The sequence below is a fragment of the Nomascus leucogenys genome, chromosome 21, assembly GCF_006542625.1.
Source record: "Nomascus leucogenys isolate Asia chromosome 21, Asia_NLE_v1, whole genome shotgun sequence".
Classification (NCBI taxonomy): Eukaryota; Metazoa; Chordata; class Mammalia; order Primates; family Hylobatidae; genus Nomascus; species Nomascus leucogenys.
The window spans coordinates 60219893-60245607 of record NC_044401.1 but is presented as its reverse complement, the minus strand read 5'-3'; the positions used below and the strand labels follow the sequence as shown (position 1 = coordinate 60245607).

At 43.2% G+C, this 25715-nt stretch overlaps 1 protein-coding gene and 1 long non-coding RNA gene across 2 annotated transcripts in view; one reads left to right on the top strand and one right to left on the bottom strand.

Moving 5' to 3' along the window:
• The window catches only part of LOC100588387, a 77321-nt gene extending 57121 nt beyond the window's left edge, over nt 1-20200 (bottom strand). Inside the window, exon 1 of the long non-coding RNA XR_004027553.1 lies at nt 20034-20200. This is a non-coding gene — a long non-coding RNA (uncharacterized LOC100588387). The remainder of the gene's footprint in view (nt 1-20033) is intronic.
• On the top strand, nt 19440-25418 carry BHLHE40 (basic helix-loop-helix family member e40). The gene is made up of 5 exons (XM_003264924.4): nt 19440-20037; nt 20201-20270; nt 20540-20647; nt 21615-21738; nt 23062-25418. The coding sequence occupies exons 1-5, from the start codon at nt 19958-19960 to the stop codon at nt 23916-23918; spliced, it is 1239 nt and encodes a 412-aa protein (XP_003264972.1). The 5' UTR covers nt 19440-19957; the 3' UTR covers nt 23919-25418.
• The last annotated feature ends 297 nt before the right edge of the window (nt 25419-25715 follow it).

Sequence of the window (25715 nt, the reverse complement as noted above, 5' to 3'; positions counted from 1 at the left end):
AGAATCACTTGAACCTGGTAAGCGGAGGTTGCAGTGAGCCCAGACTGCACCACTGTACCCCAGCCTGGGCAACAGAGCAAGACTCTGTCTCAAAAAAAAAAGTTGAAATAAAGTCATTTTCGGACAGGTAAAAATTGGGAAGATTCATTTCCAGTGGACCCATGCTGCAAGAAAAGCTGACATAAGTTTTTCAGACTGAACAGAAAAGATAGCAGAAGGAAACTCAGATCTGTAGGAAGAATTTAAGACTCCCAGAAAGCATTTTAAAAAATGGATAGAGCCAGGTGTGGTGGCTCACGCCTGTAATCCCAGCATTTTGGGAGGCCAAGGCAGGTGGATCACTTGAGGTCAGGACTTAGAGACCAGCCTGGCCAAGATGGTGAAACCTCATCTCTACTAAAAATATAAAAATTAGCTGGGCATGGTGGTGTGCACATATAATCCCAGCTACCCAGGAGGCTGAGGCATGAGAATGGCTTAAACCCAGGAGGCGGAGTTTGCAGTGAGCCGAGATCATGCCACTGCACTCCAGCCTGGGTGACAGACGGACTCCATCTCAAAGAGAAAAAAAAGGCCAGGTGGGGTGGCTCATGCCTGTAATCCCAGCACTTTGGGAGGCTGAGGCAGGTGGATCATCTGAGGTCGGGATTTCGAGACCAGCCTGACCAACATGGAGAAACCTCGTCTCTACTAAAAATACAAAAATTAGCCAGGCGTGGTGGCTCATGCTTGTAATCCCAGCTACTGAGGAGGCTGAGCCAGTTGTGGTGAGACACGCCTGGGAGGCAGAGGTTGTGGTTAGCTGAGATCATGCCATTGCACTCCAGCCTGGGCAACAAGAGCTAAACTCTGTCTCAAAAAAAAAAAAAAAAAAAAAAAAAAAAAAAAACCAGAAAACAAAAAATGACATTAAAGATCTTTTACAAAGAAATATTTATATATCTCTCTTTTATATATGTGTGTATATATAATATTTGAAAAGATAATTGATTGTTTAAAGCAAAAAACCAATATATTGTGAGGTTTATTATATATTGTGAGGTTTATTACATATTTGGGAATAAAGAGTAAAATGTCAGATAATAAGAGCACAAAATGTTGGTGGGGGAAGAAATAGAATTATACTGTTGTAAAGTTCTTGCACTATCTGTGAAGTTGTATAATATTTTTTTTTTAGTATACTATTTGAAGGTAAATGCAGAGAATAATTTCTAGAATAGTGGTTATCAAAATGTAGTTCCCAGACATATACCACCAGCATCATCTGAAAACTTACTAGAAATGAATATTTTTGAGCAGTATCACAGACCTACTAGATAAGAAGCTCTAGGAGTATGGCCCAGAAATCTATGTTTTAATAAAAGCACTAGGTGTTTCTAATGTACATAAAGTTTAAGAACCACTGCTCTACAACAGCCACTAAAAATATACCACGAGAAATACAGCTAAAAACAAGAGATAAAATGGAATGATTAAAAAATGCAATATGGGGCCAGGTGGTGTGGCTCATGCCTGTAATCCCAGCACTTTGGGAGGCTGAGGTGGGTGGATCACTTGAGGCCAGGAGTTTGAGACCAGCCTGGCCAACACAGTGAAACTCCATCTCTACCACAAATAGGAAAAATTAGCTGGGTGTGGTGGCACACACCTGTAATCCCAGCTATGGGGGAGGCTGAGGCATGTGAATTGCTTGAAACCATGAGGCGGAGGTTGCACTGAGCAGAGACCATGCCACTGCACTCCAGTCTAGGCAATAGAGTGAGACACCATCTCAAAACAATAAATACATAAATAAAAATAAAAATGCAATATGGGCTGGGCACAGTGGCTCATGCCTGTAATCCCAAGACTTTGGGAGGCTGACATGGGAGTATCACTTGAGGCCAGGAGTTCAAGACCAGCCTGGGCAACATAGTACGACCCCATTTCAAAAAAAAAATTAATTAAAAAGAATGCAGTACACCAAAAATGAGGCAAGAAAGTAGAAGCAGAAACAAAGAATAAAAGGGATAAGTAGAAAATAATACCAATATGGGAGAATTAACTCAGATTAGTAATTATATCAAATATAAACATATTAAACACTTAAAAGGCAGAGATTGTCAGATTGATATAAAAGCAAGATCCAACAATATGCTCTTGACAAATACAAACTTATAAGGACATAGTTTAAGGCTAGGTACAGCGGCTCATGCCTGTAATTCCAGCACTTTGAGGCCAAGGCAGGAGAACTGCTTGAGGCCAGGAGTTTGAGACCATCCTGGGCAACACAGCAAGACCCCATTTCTACAAAAAAATGTAAAACTTAGCCAGTTGTGGTGAGACACGCCTGAAGTTCCAGCTACTTGTGAGGCTGAGGCAGGAGGATTGCTTGAGCCCAGGAGTTCAAGGTTACAGTGAGCTGTGATCTCACCACTGCACTCCAGCCTGGGCAACAGAGTGAGACCCTGTCTCTAAAAAACAGAATAAAATAAATACAATATAAAAAGCCATAGTTTGAAAGCACAAGGGTAGAAAAAATATACCACACAAACATTAAGTATAAAAAAGCAGGTGTGGTTATATTAAGATAGGCTTCAGAATAATTATATTACTAGCGATAAAGAGGAAAAGTATTAATGATAAAAGAAAAACTCATCAAGAGGATCTATCAGTACTAAGTGTGGATGCAATTAAGAATGGACTTCCAGCCAGGTGCGGTGGCTCATGCCTGTAATCCCAGCACTTTGAGATGCCGAGGTGGGTGGATCACCTGAGGTCAGGAGTTCAAGACCAGCCTGACCAACATGGAGCAACCCTGTCTCTACTACAAATACAAGATTAGCCAGGCGTGGTGGCACATGCCTGTAATCCCAGCTACTTGAGAGGCTGAGGCAGGAGAATCACTTGAACCTGGGAGGCGGAGGTTGCCGTGAGCCAAGATCATGCCATTGTACTCCAGCTGGGGCAACAAAAGTGAAATTCCATCTAAAAAAAAAAAAAAATAGAGTCCCAAAATGCAAAAGCAAAATTTGACAGAAACAGACAAGTTGGCTGGGTATGGTGGCTCATACTCTAATCCCAGTACCTTGGGAGGCTGAGGTGGGAGAATCCCCGTTGAGGCTAGGAATTCAAGACCAGCCTTTGCAAAACAGCGAGACTCTGTCTCTACAAAACATAAAAAAAAAAAAAAACAATTAGCTGTGAATAGTGGTACATGCCTGTAGTCCCAGCTACCTGGGAGGCTGAGGTGGGAGGATCGCTTGAGCCAGGAGTTTGAAGTTATGGTGAGCTATGATTGCACCACTGCACCCCAGGCTGGGTGACAGAGTGAGATCCCTTCTTAAAAAAAAATAAAAAGAAAACAGAAAAGAAAAGAAAGAAATGGACAAATCTACCATCATAGTTGGGTGATTTTTAACACTCTTGTCTCAGTAATTGATAGGACTAATAGACAAAAAACCAATAGAGATATATTATATTTGAGCAACACTGTCAACCAACTTGACTCAATTGATTTTATAAAATATTATACCGAACAAATGTAGAATACGCATTTGTTTGTATTTGAACCCACATAAAACATTCATTAAGATGGATTATATGCTGGGCAATGAAAGACGTTTTAATAACTGTTAAAAACTAAAATCTGGCTGGGCATGGTAGCTCACATCTGTAATCCCAGTACTTTAGGAGGCTGAAGCAGGAGGATTGCTTGAGTCCAGGAGTTCGCGACCAGCCTGAGGAATATAACAAGATCCCATCTCTACAAAAAATACCAAAATTATCTGGTCACAGTGGCATACGCCTGTAGTACCAGCTACTTGGAAGTCTGAGGCCATGATTGTACCATTGCACTCAGCCCGGGCAACAGAATGAGACCCCCTCTGAACAACAAAAACAAAAAATTAAAATCTAATACAGTGTATCTTCTGACCAAATAGTAATAAATTAGAAATCAATAATTAAAAGATACCTGGCACTACACACCTATTTAAACATCTAAAATTAAAAATAATGACAATACAAAATGCTAGTAGGGATGCAGAGAAACTAGATCTCTCATGCGTTGCGACTGGAAATATAAAATGGGAGCCTACCAGCTGGTATAGAAGGGAATGGGTAGGAGGCACTGGGTGCTGACTCATTCAGCACTGTCCCTTTTCTATACTGCTGATACATCCCATGGTTCTGAGAAGCCTTATCTCAGTCTATTAGGAAGAGAGGGAGGAAGAGAAGGAAGTAACCCAAAGTACTACTCATTCATCCTTGTATATTGATTAGTTAAAGGGATAATTAATTTTATGCTGAGCAGAGTTTGACAGATTTTGAAAATGAGTAAAGGCAAAAAAATTTTTTTAGCCTTTATGTTGCCTGTTGGAATTTTACAGAGTCAAAGTCGGCAGAATAAGAAAACAGCCCTTCAGGAGGGCTGACCCTTAAAGAACTGCAACATAGTTTTGGAATTGTAGGGAAGAGAAGAGTGACTGAGCTGAGGAGTAATAACAGGAGAATAAAGTCTTGAGTAACTTAAAAAAACAAAAATTAAAAAATAAATAAAATGGTACAGCTATGCTGGCAAATAGTTTATCAGTGTCTTAAAAAAATCTACATTACAAAATGACCTAGTAATTGCATTCCTGGGCATTTATCTCAGAGAAAAGAAAATTTATATGCACACAAAAATGTGTACATAAATTTTTATAGCAGGTTTGTTTGTAGTAGCCCAAAATTGGAAAAATTCAAATGTCTTCAGTGGGTGAATAAATAAACAAATTACGGTACATCCATATCATGGAATACTACTCAATGATAAAAGAGAAACTTACTACTGATACACAAAACCACTTGGATAAATCTCAAGAGAATTATACTGAGTGAAACAAAGTCCATCTCAAAGGTTATATATGATGTGATTCTATTTAGATAACATTCTTCTTAAATTTTTTAATATTTATTTTTAATTTTTTAATATACAGACAGGGTCTGTATGTTGCCCAGGCTGGTGTCAAACTCCTGGCTTCAGGTTATCCTCCTGCCTTGACCTCCCAAAGTGCTGAGATTATAGGCATGAGCCACCATGCCTGGCCTATATAACATTCTTGAAATGATAAAATTACAGACATGGAGAATAGATTGATTGCCAGGGCTGTGGGACAGGTGAGAAGAAGGGAATGGGTATGACTATGGAGGGGTAGCATGAGGGAATTTTACTGTGATAGAATAGTTTTGCGTCTTGATTGTGGTGGTGATTACACTAGTCTACACCTGTGATAAAACTGCATAGAACTATATATACACCTACATGTAAGTGAATGCATGTAAAACTGGTGAAATATGAATATATGCCTGTGGATTGCACCAATGTCAATTTCCTTGTTTTGATATCATATTATAGTCATGTAAGATTTTTACCATTGGGTGAAACTGAGAGAAGATACATGGAAATTCTCTGTATTATGTTTGTAATTTCTTGTGATATTATTATTATTATTATTTGAGACAGGGTCTAGCTCTGTCACCCAGGCTGGAGTGCAGTGGCATGATCTCGGCTCACTGCAACCTCTGCCTCCTGGGTTCAAGTGATCCTCTCATCTCAGCCTCCTAAATAGCTGGGACTATAGGTGTGTGCTGCCACACCTGGCTAATTTTTTTTTTATTTTTTCAGAAACAATGTTTCACCATATTGCCCTGGCTGGTCTCAAACTCCTGAGCTCAAGCAATCTGTCCGCCTTGGCCTCCCAAAGTGCTGGGATTACAGGCATGAGTCACAGCACCCAGCCTATAATTAATTTAAAAGAAAAAGAAAAAAGTTACCTGGAAAATTCATAAATATTTGGAAATTAAGCAACACTCTTCTAAATAAACTATAAATCAATGAAAAATTACAAAAAACATTAGAATACCTTTTGACCTAAACAATTTAAAAAAACAAACATACCAAACATTGTGGGATGCTACAAAAGCAGTGCTCAATGAAAAATTTTAGTTTTAAATGCCTTATTAAAAATAAGTAACAGGGACTGGTTCCAAATAGGAACAGCTCCAATCTACAGCTCCCAGTGTGAGTGACACAGAAAACGGGTGATTTCTGCATTTCCAACTGAGGTACCGGGTTCATCTCACTGGGACTTGTTGGACAGTGTGTGCAGCCCATGGAGTGTGAGCCAAGCAGGGCGGGGCATTGCCTCACCTGGGAAGCTCAAGGGGTCGGGGAATTCCCTTTCCTAGCCAAGGGAAGCCATGACAGACGGTACCTGGAAAATCGGGACACTCCCACCCTAATACTGCACTCTTCCAACGGTCTTAGCAAAGGGTACACCAGGAGATTATATCCCGTGCCTGGCTCAGTGGGTCCCATGCCCACAGAGCCTTGCTCACTGCTAGCACAGCAGTCCGAGATTGAACGATGAGGTGGCAGCAAGGCTGAGGGAGGGGTGTCTGCCATTGGTGAGGCTTGACTAGGTAAACAAAGCTGCCAGGAAGCTCGAACTGGGTGGAGCCCACCACAGCTCAAGGAGGCCTGCCTGCCTCTGTAGACTCCACCTCTGGGGGCAGGGCATAGCTGAACAAAAGGCAGTAGAAACTTCTGCAGACTTAAACGTCCCTGTCTGACATCTTTGAAGAGAGTAGTGGCTCTCCCAGAATGGAGTTTGAGATCTGAGAATGGACAGACTGCCTCCTCAAGGGGGTCCCTGACCCCTGAGTAGGCTAACTGGGAGACACCTCCCAGTAGGGGCAGAATGACACCTCATAAAGCCGGGTAACCCTGTGAGATGAAGCTTCCAGAGGAAGGATCAGGCAGCAACATTTGCTGTTCTGCAATATTTGCTGTTCTGCAATATTTGCTGTTCTGCAGTCTCTGCTGCTGATACCCAGGCAAAGAGGGTCAGGAGTGGACCCCCAGCAAACTCCAACAGACCTGCAGCTGAGGGATCTGACTGTTAGAAGGAAAACTAACAAACAGAAAGGAATAGCATCAACATCAACAGAAAGGACATCAACACCAAAACCCCATCTGTAGGACACCATCATCAAAGACCAAAGGCAGGTAAAACCACAAAGATGGGGAGAATCCAGAGCAGAAAAGCTGAAAATTCTAAAAATCAGAGAGCCTCTTCTCCTCCAAAGGATCACAGCTCCTTGCCAGCAATGGAACCAACCTGGATGGAGAATGACTTTGATGAGTTGACAGAAGTAGGCTTCAGAAGATCGGTAATAACAAACTTCTCCGAGCTAAAGAAGGATGTTCGAAGCCATTGCAAAGAAGCTAAAAACCTTGAAAAAAGATTAGACGAATGGCTAACTAGAATAAACAGCATAGAGAAGACCTTAAATGACCTGATGGAGCTGAAAACCATGGCACAAGAACTATGTGACGCATGCACAAGCTTCAGTAGCCAATCCGATCAAGTGGAAGAAAGGGTATCAGCGATTGAAGATCAAATGAATGAAATGAAGCAAAAAGAGAAGTTTAGAGAAGAAAGAGTAAAAATAAATGAACAAAGCCTCCAAGAAATATGGGACTATGTGAAAAGACCAAATCTACATTTGATTGGTGTACCTGAAAGTGATGGGGAGAATGGAACCAAGCTGGAAAACACTCTTCAGGATATTATCCAGGAGAACTTCCCCAGCCTAGTAAGGCAGGCCAACATTCACATTCAGGAAATACCGAGAAAGCCACAAAGACACTCCTTGAGAAGACCAACTCCAAGACACATAATTGTCAGATTCACCAAGGTTGAAATGAAGGAAAAAATGTTAAGGGCAGCCAGAGAGAAAGGTCGGGTTACCCACAAAGGAAAGCCCATGAGACTAACAGTGGATCTCTCAGCAGAAATTTTACAAGCCAGAAGAGAGTGGGGGCCAATATTCAACATTCTTAAAGAAAAGAATTTTCAACCCAGAATTTCATATCCAGTCAAACTAAGCTTCATAAGTGAAGGAGAAATAAAATCCTTTACAGACAAACAAATGCTGAGAGATTTTGTCACCACCAGGCCTGCCTTACAAGAGCTCCTGAAGGAAGCACTAAACATGGAAAGGAACGACCAGTACCAGCCACTGCAAAAACATGCCAAATTGTAAAGACCACTGATGCTAGGAAGAAACTGCATCAACTAACGAGCAAAATAACCAGCTAACATCATAATGACAGGATCAAATTCACACATAACAATATTAACCTTAAATGTAAATGGGCTAAATGCCCCTATTAAAAGACACAGACTGGCAAATTGGATAAAGAGTCAAGACCCATCAGTGTGCTGTATTCAGGAGACCCATCTCATGTGCAGAGACACACATAGGCTCAAAATAAAGGGATGGAAGAAGATCTACGAAGAAAATGGAAAACAAAGAAAAGCAGGGGTTGCAATCCTAGTCTCATATAAAACAGACTTTAAACCAACCAACAAAGATCAAAAGAGACAAAGCAGGCCTTTACGTAATGGTAAAGGGATCAATACAACAAGAACAGCTAACTATCCTAAATATATATGCACCCAATACAGGAGCACCCAGATTCATAAGCAAGTCCTTAGAAACCTACAAAGAGACTTACACTCCCACACAATAATAATGGGACACTTTAACGCCCCACTGTCAACATTAGATAGATCAACGAGACAAAAAGTTAACAAGGATATCCAGGACTTGAACTCAGCTCTGCACCAAGTGGACCTAATAGACATCTACAGAACTCTCCACCCCAAATCAACAGAATATACATTCTTCTTAGTACCACATCATACTTATTCCAAAATTGACCACATAGTTGGAAGTAAAGCACTCCTCAGCAAATGTAAAAGAACAGAAATTACAGCAAACTGTCTCTCAGACCACAGTGCAATCAAATTAGAACTCAGGATTAAGAAACTCACTCAAAACTGCTCAACTACATGGAAACTGAACAACCTGCTCCTGAATGACTACCGGGTAAATAATGAAATGAAGTCACAAATAAAGATGTTCTTTGAAACCAATGAGAACAAAGACACAATATACCAGAACCTCTGGGACACACTTAAAGCAGTGTGTAGAGAGAAATTTATAGCACTAAATGCCCACAAGGGAAAGCAGGAAAGATCTAAAATCAACACCCTAACATCACAATTAAAAGAACTAGAGAAGCAAGAGCAAATACATTCAAAAGCTAGCAGAAGGCAAGAAATAACCAAGATCAGAGCAGAACTGAAGGAGATAGAGACACAAAAAGCCCTTCAAAAAATCAATGAATCCAGGAGCTGGTTTTTTGAAAAGATCAACAAAATAGATAGACCGCTAGCAAGACTAATAAAGAAGAAAAGAGAGAAGAATCAAATACACACGATAAAAAATGCTAAAGGGGATATCACCAACAATCCCATGGAAATACAAACTACCATCAGAGAATACTATAAACACCTCTACGCAAATAAACTAGAAAATCTAGAAGAAATGGATAAATTCCTTGACACATCCACCCTCCCGAGACTAAACCAGGAAGAAGTTGAATTCCTCAATAGACCAGTAACAGGCTCTGAAATTGAGGCAATAATTAAGAGCCTACCAACCAAAAACAGTCCAGGACCAGAAGGATTCATAGCCGAATTCTACCAGAGGTACAAAAAGGAGCTGGTACCATTCCTTCTGAAACTATTCCAATCAATAGAAAAAAAGGAATCCTCCCTAACTCATTTGATGAGGCCAGCATCATCCTGATACCAAAGCCTGGCAGAGACACAACAAAAAAAGGGAATTTTAGACCAATATCCCTGACAAACATCGATGCAAAAATCCTCAATAAAATACTGGCAAACCGAATCCAGAAGCACATCAAAAAGCTTATCCACCAAGATCAAGTTGGCTTCATCCCTGGGATGCAAGGCTGCTTCAACATACACAAATCAATAAGCGTAATCCATCATATAAACAGAACCAAAGACAAAAACCACATGATTATCTCAATAGATGCAGAAAAGGCCTTTGACAAAATTCAACAGCCCTTCATGCTAAAAACTCTCAATAAACTAGGTATTGATTGGATATATCTCAAAATAATAAGAGCTATTTATGACAAACCCACAGCCAATATCATACTGAATGGGCAAAAACTGGAAGCATTCCCTTTGAAAACTGGCACAAGACAGGGATGCCCTCTCTCACCACTCCTATTCAACATGGTGTTGGAAGTTCTGGCCAGGGCAATCAGGCAGGAGAAGGAAATAAAGGGTATTCAATTAGGAAAAGAGGAAGTCAAATTGTCCCTGTTTGCAGATGACCTGATTGTATCTTTAGAAAATCCCATCATCTCAGCCCAAAATCTCCTTAAGCTGATAAACAACATCAGCAAAGTCTAAGGATACAAAATCAATGTGCAAAATTCACAAGCATTCATATACACCAATAACAGACAAACAGAGAGCCAAATCATGAGTGAACTCCCATTCACAATTGCTTCAAAGAGAATAAAATACCTAGGAATCCAACTTACAAGGGATGTGAAGGACCTCTTCAAGCAGAACTACAAACCACTGCTCAATGAAATAAAAGAGGATACAAACAAATGGAAGAACATTCCATGCTCATGGGTAGGAAGAATCAATATCGTGAAAATGGCCACACTGCCCAAGGTAATTTATAGATTCAATTCCATCCATATCAAGCTACCAATGCCTTTCTTCACAGAATTGGAAAAAACTACTTTAAAGTTCATATGGAACCAAAAAAGAGCCCGCATTGCCAAGTCAATCCTAAGCCAAAAGAACAAAGCTGGAGGCAACATGCTACCTGACTTCAAACTATACAACAAGGCTACAGTAACCAAAACAGCATGGTACTGGTACCAAAACAGAGATATAGACCAATGGAACAGAACAGAGCCCTCAGAAATAATGCCGCATATCTACAACTATCTGATCTTTGACAAACCTGACAAAAACAAGCAATGGGGAAAGGATTCCCTATTTAATAAATGGTGCTGGGAAAACTGGCTAGCCATATGTAGAAAGCTGAAACTGGATCCTTTCCTTACACCTTATACGAAAATTAATTCAAGATGGATTAAAGACTTACATGTTAGACCTAAAACCATAAAAACCCCTAGAAGAAAACCTAGGCAATACCATTCAGGACGTAGGTGTGGGCAAGGACTTCATGTCTAAAACACCAAAAGCAATGGCAACAAAAGCCAAAATTGACAAATGGGATCTAATTAAACTAAAGAGCTTCTGCACAGCAAAAGAAACTACCATCAGAGTGAACAGGTAACCTACAAAATGGGAGAAAATTTTTGCAACCTACTCATCTGACAAAGGGCTAATATCCAGAACCTACAATGAACTCAAACAAATTTACAAGAAAAAAACAAACAACCCCATCAAAAAGTGGGCGAAGGATAGAACAGACACTTCTCAAAAGAAGACATTTATGCAGCCAAAAAAACACATGAAAAAATACTCATCATCACTGGCCATCAGAGAAATGCAAATCAAAACCACAATGAGATACCATCTCACACCAGTTAGAATGGCCATCATTAAAAAGTCAGGAAACAACAGGTGCTGGAGAGGATGTGGAGAAATAGGAACACTTTTACACTGTTGGTGGGACTGTAAACTAGTTCAACCATTGTGGAAGTCAGTGTGGTGATTCCTCAGGGATCTAGAACTAGAAATACCATTTGACCCAGCCATCCCATTACTGGGTATATACCCAAAGGATTATAAATCATGCTGCTATAAAGACACATGCACACGTATGTTTATTGTGGCACTATTCACAATAGCAGAGACTTGGACCCAACCCAAATGTCCAACAACGATAGACTGGATTAAGAAAATGTGGCACATATACACCATGGAATACTATATGCAGCCATAAAAAATGATGAGTTCATGTCCTTTGTAGGGACATGGATGAAGCTGGAAACCATCATTCTGAGCAAACTATCGCAAGGACAGAAAACCAAACACCACATGTTCTAACTCATAGGTGGGAATTGAACAATGAGAACACCTGGACACAGGGCGGGGAACGTCACACACTGTGGCCTGTTGTGGGGTCGGGGGAGCAGGGAGGGATAGCATTAGGAGATATACCTAATGTAAACGACGAGTTAATGGGTGCAGCACACCAACTTGGCACATGTATACATATGTAACAAACCTGCATGTTGTGCACCTATACCCTAGAACTTAAAGTATAATAAAAAATAAAAAAATAAAAGTAACAAGAAGAAAGCTTTAAAATCACATTACCTTGCATCGCAAGAAACCAGAAAAAGTAGAGCAAATAAATCCAAAATAAGTAAAAAGAAGGAAAAAGAAAATTAATGAAATATAAGATGAACAAACAATAGAGAAAATCAATAATATCAAAATTCAGATCTTTGTAAAGTTTAATAAAATTGATAGGCCCCTTAGCAAGATAATCAAGAAAAATACATACATTAACAAAAATTTTTAAAAGGAGTAAAAAGGGGTTTATCCCTACTGACTATAAACATTGAAACGGATAAAATTTTATACCAATATATTGGCAAATTTAAGTGAAATAGACAAATTTCTTAAAAAACACAAATGAACAAAACTAATGAAAGAAGAAATGAAAAACTAAATAGACTAATATCTGTTAATAAAATTATATTCATAGTAAAAAACTTTCCCCCAAAGAAAATTTCAGGCTCAGGTGGCTTCTGCATTTAAGGAAGAAATAGTACCAATCCTACATAAGCTCCTTCAGAAAAGAAGTAATATTTCTCAACTTGTTTTAGAAGACCAGCATTATCCTGATAAAGTATTAAGGCAAAAAAAAAAAATTAAAAGATCAGAAAAGAAGTAAAGATGTCATTGTTCACAAACAACATGTTTGTGTATGTGAAGAACCCTACCAAAAATACTACTCAAACTAATAAATGAATTTAGCAAGGCTGTAGATACAAAAATTGACTGCATTTCTATATACACTCAATAAACAATTGGGAAATGTTTTAAAATTTACAGACGTATTTAATAAAATCAAATAGCTAGGAACAAATCTAACAAAAGATGTGTAAGACCTCTCCATAGAAAACTACAAATATTGCTGAAAGAAATGAAGATGACATAAAAAAATGGAAAGCTATACCATATTCATAGATAAGAAGGCGTAATATTGTTTAAATGTTCATTTTTCCTAAGCTGATCTATAGATATAATGCAATTCCCATAGAAATTCTAGCAAGCTTCTTTGAAGAAAGAAAAAAGCTGAATCTAAAATTTATATGGTGATGCAAAGAACCCGAAATAGTCAAAACAATCTTTTTTTTTTAGATATCTCGCTCAGGCTGGAGTGCAGTGGTGTGATCTCGGCTGACTGCAGCCTCTGCCTCCTAGGTTCAAGTGATTCTCCTGCCTCAGCCTCCTGAGTAGCTGGGATTACAGGTGCCCACCACCACGACCAACTAATTTTTGTATTTTTAGCAGAGATGGGGTTTTACTATGTTGGCTAGGCTGGTCTCAAATTCCTCACCTCATGTGATCCGCCCACCTCAGCCTCCCAAAGAGCTGGCATTACAGGCATGAGCCACTGTGCCAAAACCATCTTTAAAAAGAACAAAGTTGGAAGATTTATACCATCCAATTTCAAGATTTCTGTAAAGCTCCAGTAATCAAGATAGTGTGGTATTGGTGAAACCTAGACAAACAGACCAATAAAACAAAATAGAAAGTATATAAATAGAACCACACGTATATGGTTGATTGATTTTCAACAAAGTGGTGAGGTAAATCTGATTGGGAAGGGAAAGTCTCGTTAAGTATTGCTGGAACATAAAACTGAATCTTTACTCTTCTTTCACCTCCATAAACAAAAAATTATTTCGAGACAGATCACAGACCTAAGTACAAAAATCTTATCTATAAAGTTTCTAGAGAAAAATATAGTATCTTTCTGAATTGAGTCATGCAAAATTTTTTGATAAAGACCCACACACAAGCTGTAAAAGAAAATACTGATAAATTGGACTCTACCAAAATTAAAAATTCTACTTATAAAGGACATCATTAATAAAATCATGTTTCTGACAAAGCACTTGTAATTAGAATATATAAGGAACTCCTAAAAGTCAACAATATAATGGCAAAGTTGCAGGATACAAAGTCAATATAGAAAATTGGATTGTATTTCTATACACAACAATTATAAACAATTTAAAAACTAAGCAAAAGATGTGGACAAATACTTCAGAAAATAAGATATACCAATGGCCAATAAGCATATGAAAAAGTGCTCAACTTCATTAATTATCAGGGAAATGCAAATTAAAATGACAATAAAATATTATTTCATACCCATTAGAATGGCTACAATTTAAAAATCTGTCTACCGTAAATGTTAGTGAGGATGTGGAGCAGCTGGAATTCTCATACATTGTTGGTGGTATTGTAAAATGGTAACACCTCTTTGAAGATCTGTCTGGTAATTTATAATAAAGTTCACATACATTTAATCTATGACCCAAGAATTCCACTCCTAATATTTATCCAACATAAATGAAAACATACGTTCACAAAAGAACTTGTACATGAATGTTAATAGCAGCTTCATTCATAACAGCCCCAAACTGGAAGCAACCTGAATATCCATTAACAGGGAACTAGCTAAACTGTGCTATATGTGTACGATGAAATACACTCAGCAATAAAAAAAAGAACAAAATTCTAATACAAGTGATAATATGGTAGGATCTCAAAACTATATTGACAGAAACTTTGAAGAGTACATTCATTTATATGAATCTCAATAATGGACAAAGTTAATCTATAGTGATAGAAATCAGAGAGTAATTGTGGGGGTTGGGGGATTGACTGGAAAAAGATATAAAGAAACTTTCTGGGGTGATAAAAATGTTCTGTATCTTGTGTGGGGCAGTGGCTACATAGATGTACATTTACCAAAAATCATGCACCAAACATTTAAGATCTGTATTTTATGTTTACCTCTCAATTAAAGAATTAAATGCCATTATTTTTTAAAAGAGCAGAAAATGAGAAGGGTGATTATAAATAGGGAACAAAGGTAGGAATTAACAGACGTTTTCCTGAATGGAGACCTGTATACCATTAAGTCCGACCAGGATAAGCAATTTTATTTAACATTTTTATAAGTTATTTGGAAGATCTGCAAGTGTGCAGATGCCACTGATGTCTTTCTGGTGGGGCCAAGCCAAAAATACACCACTATCTCTAGAGTAGGGCAAGTTTTTATTTTTTATTTATTTTGAGATGGAGTCTCACCCTGTCGCCCAGGCTAGAGTACAGTGGCATGATCTCGGCTCAGTGCAACCTCTGCCTCCTGGATTCAAGTGATTCTTCTGCCTCAGCCTCCCTAGTAGCTGGGACTACAGGCGTGCACCACCACGCCCAGCTAATTTTTTAATTTTTTTAGTAGAGATGGGGTTTTACCGTATTTGCTAGGCTGGTCTTGAACTCCTGACCTCATGATCCACCTGATTTGGACTCCCAAAGTGCTAGGATTACAGGCGTGAGCCACCGTGCCCCGCAGGCAAGTTTTTAAATTTCAGGTCATGATCCATTGATGAGTGGTGAGATCAACTTAGTAAGTCATGACCTGAATACTTTTAATAAAACAGATGAGACTAAACTAGAAAATATCAGAATGTATATAATAAGAGTGAAATATTGTTCTGTGAAATTTTTGTCTGAAATGCATTGTCTTTTTTTTTTTTTTTTTTTTTTTTTCCTGAGACGGAGTTTTGCTCTTGTTGCCCAGGCTGGAGTGCAATGGCGTGATCTCAGCTCACTCACTACAACCTCTGCCTCCTGGGTTCAAGCAATTCTCCTGTCTCAGCCTCCTGAGTAGCCGGGATTACAGGCAGCCGCCACTATGTCCGGCTAATTTTTGGTATTTTTAGTAAAGCTGGGGTTTCACCATGTTGGCCAGACTGGTCTCGAACTCCTGACCTCAGATGATCTGCCCGCCTTGGCCTCCCAAAGTGCTGGGAGTACAGGCATGAGCCACCACACTTGGCCTGATTGACTTCTAAGTGGCTAAATTTTTTTTTTCTTTTTTAAGAAAGCAATGGCTACTCAGGAGTATAGGAGAGAGGGTAGCAGTCACTTATTGCTATAGCCCAACCAAGCTTTGGCTGCCCTATGCTTAAATATACTTAAGATGTGTATAAAGACATATGTGTTTGTATTGAGACATGATGTAAAAGGTATTTCTTACTGTGAGCTGAGATAAAAATTTTTGAGGCTTCATAAGCAGGTAAAAAGTGATATCTGAGCAAGCAAGTTGTGGGGATGCATAGGGGAGCTTGGGGCTCTAAATTCTTGCACAGGAAGGACCCAGGAGTTACTATAGATAGTAACAGTGTAGACTCATTCAGCACACAGTGTAAGGCCACCAAGATGCTGAGTCCCAACAGGAAAGAAGAGAAAGATCCCATCTTTCTCTTGTACAAAATTATGTTCTCTCCCCACTTAGAAGAGACAAAACAGCAGGGATGACTACAAAATGGCAGGATTACCCAGTGCAGCTGCTCATTGCCACATTGCACAACTCCAGAGGGTGCTCTCACACAGACTGCAATGTGAATAGCTCCCCCTGGAGTTGAGCGGTGCACAACCCAAACAACCCTACCAGGCGACCTGTAAGTATAGTGATTAAGAGCACAAGCTTTGGAGTCCAACAAACCTGGGGGCTTGTCTCAGACTGAATCCCAGACTATATAACCTGGGGCAGGTTATTTAGCCTCCTTGAGCCTCAATTTTCCAAACAGAATATGTTATACATCCCTAGGGCCTATTTCAGTGTCTGGCATTGAATAACAATAAATATGTGTTAAACCAATCGAACTAATACTAGTACCTGCCTAAAAGGTAGTGTTGAGGAGCAAAGAAATTGACATACAAAAGGTTTTTAATATCTACAAAAGATGACAGACTGAAATAGTAACATTCTCCAGGATGGAAAGATCTATGCCACGTAGGAATTGTTTGTTCAAATTATTATTTTTTAAAAGCCATAAGCTATGGAGAGAATAAGAGATTTTTTTTTTTAATCCTGATACGGTGGAAGTCTGGTAGGATGAGAACAGTTCTTGAAGCTTGAGAACACATTCGGAACAAATAAAAAGTAGGAAATGCATACATTTTGTTATTTACAGTTGTAGGGCAGCTAAGGGCAAAATGTGTTGATAAACTCAAAGAATTTTAAGAATGATATTGTCATGAGCCATGAGCCATGAGCCATGGAAGCTGCAAGGTTTGGGCTCACTCTTGCCATCGGGTGGGGGCTGTCGGCGGAAGGGGTATGTGTCCTGTCCTCTCCCAGTGCTTATTTCCTGGTGGAACGGTGGTTTTGACGCAGTCATGACAACTCTTCATCCTTATTAAAGTCACACAATGAAGCAGGTCGCCCAAGATTGAAAGCACGTTTCCAGAGCGCACTCCGGTCTCCCCCTTTGGCCAGCAAAAGTACATTCTGGCAGGGAGGGATCTCTGAGCCCCGAAGTGAGGTCATGCCAGTTAGCAGTTAGAAAAGGAGGCATTTCTCACACTTGCTAATGAGTTTGACGCTTGTGAAATATAAACAGGAAGTGGGAGCTCTCCAAGGCGACCTGTAGGAAATACACTCCCAGTTTGGTCAACTTATGAATGCCAGTTCTCTAGGTCGTCAAGGACACTGCCAGTTAAGACTGACCCCCTAACTGCACCCGAGGCTACTCTTCGCCCAGTCTCAGCAGTGACCCCATTTTTTTTTCAATCCTTCCTACAGCCAGGTCACTCAGCAGTGGGGTGACTGACCCGAAGCGCAGTGGGAAAGGCTTACAGTCATCTCTCAACTCCCCGAACTTGCAGGGCAGGGGAGCGCAGAGGTCAGTGAAATCCCCAGCCAGGCCTTATTTTAGTCATGAGTTTCCACTGGCTCCCTCCTCTGACTGTATCAGCGCTGCTCACACCGCGGGATTGGAGTTTAAGCTGTTTTCCCTGCTCCCGGCTAAGTGAGAAGGTCACAGAGCCCGGACTTTTCCGGGGGAGGTGGGTGGGGCCCTCCGGCAGCCTAAGTGAGATCGCAGAGATCTGGGGCCGCTGGAGGAGGTCTTTCCGCCCCAGGCTTGGGGCTTTGGGTTAGCTTCTGCCCCGCTTCTCTACCTAGGCATCTTGGTTACGATAAATTAAAAACAAAACACAAAGCAACACAAGTTCTCATTTTTTTTTTCCCTCTGTCAGCCAGTGGCCTCGATACAATTTTCCCAGGGCTGCCTTTCCTTTATTGCTCAGTTTATCCTCTTCCTAGAGGCTCTGTAAGTTCAAGGGCAGGATCCGTGTCGGATCCATCAACAAGCACAGCGCCTAGCAGAGTAGGGGGCTCAACAAATATGTGTCGACTGCATGATTGCTAAGATTTCACTGTAACAGGCGGGTTTTTTTCTTGTCTCTCTCATCCCTCCTGCCCTGGGTGCAGACCGCAAACAGCGCCGCCGAACTTCCCAACAGGCAGGGAGAGGGCCGACCCGGGCTGGCACACCATCTCCCCGGGGTCTCAGTCCCTGGGTCAACGCAGAGAAGCTCGCGGTCCGCGGTGCTACGACCTGAGCCCGGCCACGTGAAGCGTCACGCCCTGCGCTGCTGCAGGGCAGGCGCCGCCGCCGTGGTTGTGTAACGCTGCAGCCGGAGGGGAGGCGACCCGGGCGCCTCTGCTCCGGAGGGGGCAGAGGAGGGAGGGAACGCCGGGCACCGCGCCCGGTGTCTTTCTGTGCTTGACTGGCCGGGAGGAAGGGGGTGACACTGGGGCACCCAGGGGGCTGCGCAACCGGGTGCCCGCCCGCCCGCAGGTTGTGCCCAGAGGCAGAGCTCCTGGGAGCGAGGGGCCCTCGGCTCACACCCTCCACGGTCAGGTGCGCGCGGCGTGCTCGGCGGCAGCCTCAGCTGCCCCTGCGCTTGGCCGTCGGCCCGCTTCCCATGGGGTGACATCCGCCCCGCCCCTCGGTCCCTCCCCAAGGCGGGCAATTCCTGGACGCGAGGGTGAGCAGTGGGGGCAGGGAAGCCAGGACGGAAAGAAACCCCAGCCTCTGGGGAAGGCTGGGGGGCCGGGCGACTCCCTCCGCTGCGCGCCGGTTCCTCCAAGCGGGCCGGGCGGGGGAGGAGGAAGAGGGCTGGGCTGGAGCTAGCAAGGGGATATTCCTCTCCCGGCTTGAGTCAGACGCGGGCGGATCCGTCCTCCCCCGTTCCCTCCCAGGAGACGGGAACTTACTTCATTTCCCTGGGGCAGGTTCGCCCACGTTACCAACTTCTCCCCCTCCCCCAGCACCCCCTTCCCTTCCAGCTTCCGCGCCCCCCACCCAACTGGGCAGGACCCAGGTCGCGCTGCCACCCCCTCTTCGGGGAAAGGCGGCCGCAGCCGCAGACACCTGGGGGCCGGGGCTGGGGGTGGGGGCTCCCTAGCAGCCGCCGGAGCGTTGTCCAACACGTGAGACTCATGTGATGAAGCCGGGGGAGGGCGGGCAGGTCGCTCCTTCCCTCCCCGGCAGTGGCCAGACGTGCCTGGAGTCACAGGGTAGAACACGTAGCTCCAACCCACCCACTCGCTCCCATTTAACCCAGCCCGCAGCCTCTCCATTACTCCTCGGCTTGCCCCCCCACCCCCCACTCCGCCCTAACCGCCCCCCCCTCACCCGCTCCCTCCCGCCTCCCTGCCCGCCCCACTTCTCATTCACTTGGCTCGCACGGCGCAGACCGCGCAGGGAGCACACACCGCCAGTCTGCGCTGAGTCGGAGCCAGAGGCCGCGGGGACACCGGGCCATGCACGCCCCCAACTGAAGCTGCATCTCAAAGCCGAGGATTCCAGCAGCCCAGGGGATTTCAAAGAGCTCAGACTCAGAGGAACATCTGCGGAGAGACCCCCGAAGCCCGCTCCAGGACAGTCCTCATCCAGACGCTCCGCTAGTGCAGACAGGAGCGCGCAGTGGCCCCGGCTCGCCGCGCTATGGAGCGGATCCCCAGCGCGCAACCACCCCCCGCCTGCCTGCCCAAAGCACCGGGACTGGAGCACGGAGACCTACCAGGGTAAGTTGGCACTCCTTGGCCCTTCAAGCCTCAACTCCAGCCCCATGTTATGCGCCACTCTCAACTTGGAGCAGCTCCGGGCGCACCGGGGGGTTCTTGCCCGGCAGAACGCCTGCAGCCGTGCGCAAGCAGTCACGACCCTTCCTGGTCTCTCTTCCTGCAGGATGTACCCTGCCCACATGTACCAAGTGTACAAGTCAAGACGGGGAATAAAGCGGAGCGAGGACAGCAAGGTAAGCAAGTGCACCCCTAGGGACCCTGCGCTCAGCCCCTCGCGCGCGCTGAGTTTCCAAGAAAAGTTTTTTCGCTTTGAGGTTGGCGAGGGGATGCAGGGTGTGGGCTCGGTGCCTCTTCTGAGTGACTTGGAAAAGAAAGGGCAGATGATGGTTCTGGGTGCTACTCTGCTCCTCTGCTCCTCTGCCGGACTGTTGCTGCGGGGCTGGGAGGATAGGCTTCTCATCTCCTTCCCCAAGCGCCCACCGCCTCCCCGTGCGTCTTGCAGGAGACCTACAAATTGCCGCACCGGCTCATCGAGAAAAAGAGACGTGACCGGATTAACGAGTGCATCGCCCAGCTGAAGGATCTCCTACCCGAACATCTCAAACTTACAGTAAGTGAGAAGCTGGCGCCTTTCCAACCTAGTCCTTTGCCCAGAGGGCGGGCGGGTCACTCGCCGCCTGCAGGTTCCGCGGGGAACTGCAGACCAGACTGGCGGATCAGAGCTGGCGGGTGGCTCTGTGGTGGGGTCCTCCTCCACAGTCCTGGCGTTTTCTGGCTGACTCATGCAAATGAGGCGAGAACCACTTGGACCTCTTCAAGTTGGCTCCAACACCAACTGGCCTTCCTTTTCAGGAGTTTTAACTTCTGGTGATTTTCAGGATTCCCTAGTTTTTCTCACTTAAAGGAACACGCCAAGCGACACACACATTTTATTTACCCCTTCCCCTCTACCACTCCCCCCACCTTTGTTGTTGTTGTTAAATAAGGGGACTTGCTTTGGTGTGTGATTTTTACGGCCTGTCCTTTCTTGACAGTAGCCCTCAGCTACTTCGCAGCCTTTGGTTGGGGAAATGGAAAAAAAAAATAGTATTTCGGGAGGAACAAAAAAGCCTGGATGAGCTGGAAGTTCTGAAAGGGTGTAAGGAAAGAAGTAGGGAAAGCCTCTTGGCTGCCAGACATAATAGAGGTCCCTCTCTGAGTTGACACCACTGCAGGAAAATGTTATCTCTGGATTCCCCTGAGTTAAGGTCGGCAGAGGCTGTTGGAGAAATTTATCTGTCAAAGCATTTTCCTGAGGTAGTTGCAGCTTCCAAAATGCCTCCAAAGATAGATGGCACCCGTTTTTTTAAATTATTTAATTATATATATATTACATATATATATATACACACACACACACACATATATATGAGTGTATCTGTCTATCTTTTTAAAAGCATGATCTACAGACTTAAAACAGCCAACCAGGAAAGACTATTCCACTTATTTTTTTCTTTTCTCATTTCTCATTGCTAATAAATGTCCCAAAGGTGGGACTTCTCTGATCTCACCGCTGACTAAGGCTCTTTTCCTTCCAGACTTTGGGTCACTTGGAGAAAGCAGTGGTTCTTGAACTTACCTTGAAGCATGTGAAAGCACTAACAAACCTAATTGATCAGCAGCAGCAGAAAATCATTGCCCTGCAGAGCGGTTTACAAGCTGGTGAGTGCTGATTCTGGCTATCCTCTCTTTAAGAGTTTGAGCGCAAATAGAGAGCCTGTGGGCTCAACATCTGATGTAATAAACATTACTGCAACAAATTGCTTATACACGTTCATTGGGGGACATGCAGTTTTATCTTTCCTAAAAGGTCAGACTTTTCATTTGAAATGCAGTGTGCCACCTGGCATGAATACGTATTAGTGAAATGATAAGATATTCCTGTGGCATTTTAGCTTGAGAGTCTCTGGGTTCTGGGAGATTTCCCTACTCCCTTTTAAAATGCCAAGGCACCTATAATTTGCATTGTGGGTGTTTTACAGTTGGTCTTCTTAGCCCTCTTTCATTGGAGAAGAAATCGTGGGTATGCCCCAGTGTTTTCCTGTTTCTTTGCTTCCTTGTCACTTGGTGTGTGGTGTGATCCTGGCAGGATACAGCACGAGTTTTTCCTGCATTTCATGTGGTTCCCTGAATAGCCACTAGGTATCTTGGTGAATTGCACAATCTAGCGAAACCACGGAAGTTTCATCATTCGTTTCTACTGACTTCCAGATAATCGGAGTCACCTTCTAACCTTCTAGTCTCACTTCTTCCAAATAATACTGTACAGACTGGGGAGAATTATTCTACCCACTCCCTCATTTCATTCTTCTCTGCCTTCCTCTCGAAGGCTCATATGATGAAAATTGCAAAAACCCAGCAAGTGCTTCTGCCAGTTTCCTCATTCAAAATAGGAAGATGGTCATACCTAATGTCTTGAGGATCATGGATAGAATATGTGGAGAAGACATAGAAATAGCCTAATTAAAGGTCACAGCATGACTGCAACTTTTACAAATCATTGAAAATTAGTTTACTTTAGGTGATCATTGTTTCTTCATTCTTTTCCTCATTTTATAACTATCCGGCCTCTGCCCATTTTGCCACAGTGCAGTGTTGTATGCATTGACTCTTAGGTTTATAAATACATCAGAATGTTCTTTGCTGCCTCACTTACATAGAAAACTCACAAACCACCTATACAATCCAAAAGAGGGGAAACAGCTCATCTCTATTAATAATTATGGTCCATTTCCATGATAGGATATTATGCAACCATTAAAAATCATTTTATCTGAGTGTTAATATATGGATTATTTTAATTATTTATGCTTTTCAGTGTAATTCTTCTCTGAGCATACCACTTTTGGAGTTAGGAACACAAATCAGTAAATGCGTTTTGTTTTTTTTTAACAAAAACTAAAGCACCTGGTTTTTTGGAGTATAGGTATCCAGGTGCACCACAGGCCCTCTGAAACGTTTTCCTTCGGACTTTTGTTTCCCCAGGTGAGCTGTCAGGGAGAAATGTCGAAACAGGCCAAGAGATGTTCTGCTCAGGTTTCCAGACATGTGCCCGGGAGGTGCTTCAGTATCTGGCCAAGCACGAGAACACTCGGGACCTGAAGTCTTCGCAGCTTGTCACCCACCTCCACCGGGTGGTCTCGGAGCTGCTGCAGGGTGGTACCTCCAGGAAGCCATCAGACCCAGCTCCCAGAGTGATGGACTTCAAGGAAAAACCCAGCTCTCCGGCCAAAGGCTCGGAAGGTCCTGGGAAAAACTGCGTGCCAGTCATCCAGCGGACTTTCGCTCACTCGAGTGGGGAGCAGAGCGGCAGTGACACGGACACAGACAGTGGCTATGGAGGAGAATCGGAGAAAGGCGACTTGCGCAGTGAGCAGCCGTGCTTCAAAAGTGACCACGGACGCAGGTTCACCATGGGAGAAAGGATCGGCGCAATTAAGCAAGAAACCGAAGAACCCCCCACAAAAAAGAACCGGATGCAGCTTTCGGATGATGAAGGCCATTTCACTAGCAGTGACCTGATCAGCTCCCCGTTCCTGGGCCCACACCCACACCAGCCTCCTTTCTGCCTGCCCTTCTACCTGATCCCACCTTCAGCGACTGCCTACCTGCCCATGCTGGAGAAGTGCTGGTATCCCACCTCAGTGCCAGTGCTATACCCAGGCCTCAACGCCTCTGCCGCAGCCCTCTCTAGCTTCATGAACCCAGACAAGATCTCGGCTCCCTTGCTCATGCCCCAGAGACTCCCCTCTCCCTTGCCAGCTCATCCGTCCGTCGACTCTTCTGTCTTGCTCCAAGCTCTGAAGCCGATCCCCCCTTTAAACTTAGAAACCAAAGACTAAACTCTCTAGGGGATCCTGCTGCTTTGCTTTCCTTCCTCGCTACTTCCTAAAAAACAACAAAAAAGTTTTTGTGAATGCTGCGAGATTGTTGCATTGTGTACACTGAGATAATCTGAGGCATGGAGAGAAGATTCAGGGTGTGTGTGTGTGTGTGTGTGTGTGTGTATGTATGTATGTATGTGCGTGTGCGTGCACATGTGTGCCTGCGTGTTGGTATAGGACTTTAAAGCTCCTTTTGGCATAGGGAAGTCACGAAGGATTGCTTGACGTCAGGAGACTTGGGGGAGATTGTAGCAGACGTCTGGGCTTTTCCCCACCCAGAGAATAGCCCCCTTTGATACACATCAGCTGGATTTTCAAAAGCTTCAAAGTCTTGGTCTGTGAGTCACTCTTCAGTTTGGGAGCTGGGTCTGTGGCTTTTGATCAGAAGGTACTTTCAAAAGAGGGCTTTCCAGGGCTCAGCTCCCAACCAGCTGTTAGGACCCCACCCTTTTGCCTTTATTGTCGACGTGACTCACCAGACGACGGGGAGAGAGCAGTCAGACCGAGCTTTCTGCTAACATGGTGAGGTAGCAGGCACTGGCATAGCACGGTAGTGGTTTGGGGAGGTTTCCACAGGTCTGCTCCCCACCCCTGCCTCGGAGGAATAAAGAGAATGTAGTTCCCTACTCAGGCTTTCGTAGTGATTAGCTTACTAAGGAACTGAAAATGGGCACCTTGTACAAGCTGAGCTGCCCCGGAGGGAGGGAGGAGTTCCCTGGGCTTCTGGCACCTGTTTCTAGGCCTAACCATTAGTACTTACTGTTCAGGGAACCAAACCAAGGTCTGAGAGATGCAGACACCTCAAGCGAGCACCCCAAAGTGCACAAAGCTGAGTAAAAAGCTGCTCCCTTCAAGCAGAACTAGACTCAGTTTTCAATTCCATCCTAAAACTCCTTTTAACCAAGCTTAGCTTCTCAACGGCCTAACCAAGCCTTGGCACTGCCGGATCCTTTCTGTAGGCTAATTCCTCTTGCCCAACGGCATATGGAGTGTCCTTATTGCTAAAAAGGATTCTGTCTCCTTCAAAGAAGTTTTATTTTTGGTCCAGAGTACTTGTTTTCCCGATGTGTCCAGCCAGCTCCGCAGCAGCTTTTCGAAATGCACTATGCCTGATTGCTGATCGTGTTTTAACTTTTTCTTTTCCTGTTTTTATTTTGGTATTAAGTCGTTGCCTTTATTTGTAAAGCTGTTATAAATATATATTATATAAATATATTAAAAAAGGAAAATGTTTCAGATGTTTATTTGTATAATTACTTGATTCACACAGTGAGAAAAAATGAATGTATTCCTGTTTTTGAAGAGAAGAATAATTTTTTTCTCTAGGGAGAGGTACAGTGTTTATATTTTGGAGCCTTCCTGAAGGTGTAAAATTGTAAATATTTTTATCTATGAGTAAATGTTAAGTAGTTGTTTTAAAATACTTAATAAAATAATTCTTTTCCTGTGGAAGAGAAAGATGGTCTCCTGAATTTTTTTAAATAGCTCAATTGGTGTGATATGGCTGACTCCCATGTCCTTCTTTCTTGGCTGAAGCAAACCAGTTAATCTCAGTGTAATTTCATTCAGCTTTTCATGTGCTTTGCATTCAATCAGAATAAGCTTAGTCATCTTGGCAGGTAAATATTAGTTTAATTTTTTTTTAACCCTTGCCAGGGGTTCATGATCATCCTCTACCTCCTTCCAGAGTTAAGTAAAAAGCATATTTTCCCCTGCCTGCTTTCATCGTGGTCCTTGGAACTTGACAGAAAACCA

What these genes read in the sequence shown, in the direction of transcription:
- BHLHE40 (XM_003264924.4), top strand. Translation starts at nt 19,958, where the DNA reads ATGGAGCGGATCCCCAGCGCGCAACCACCCCCCGCCTGCCTGCCCAAA. An exon ending in AGCGGAGCGAGGACAGCAAG is followed by an intron (nt 20,271 to 20,539) that starts GTAAGCAAGTGC and finishes TGCGTCTTGCAG; the next exon opens with GAGACCTACAAATTGCCGCA. An exon ending in GCAGAGCGGTTTACAAGCTG is followed by an intron (nt 21,739 to 23,061) that starts GTGAGTGCTGAT and finishes TTGTTTCCCCAG; the next exon opens with GTGAGCTGTCAGGGAGAAAT.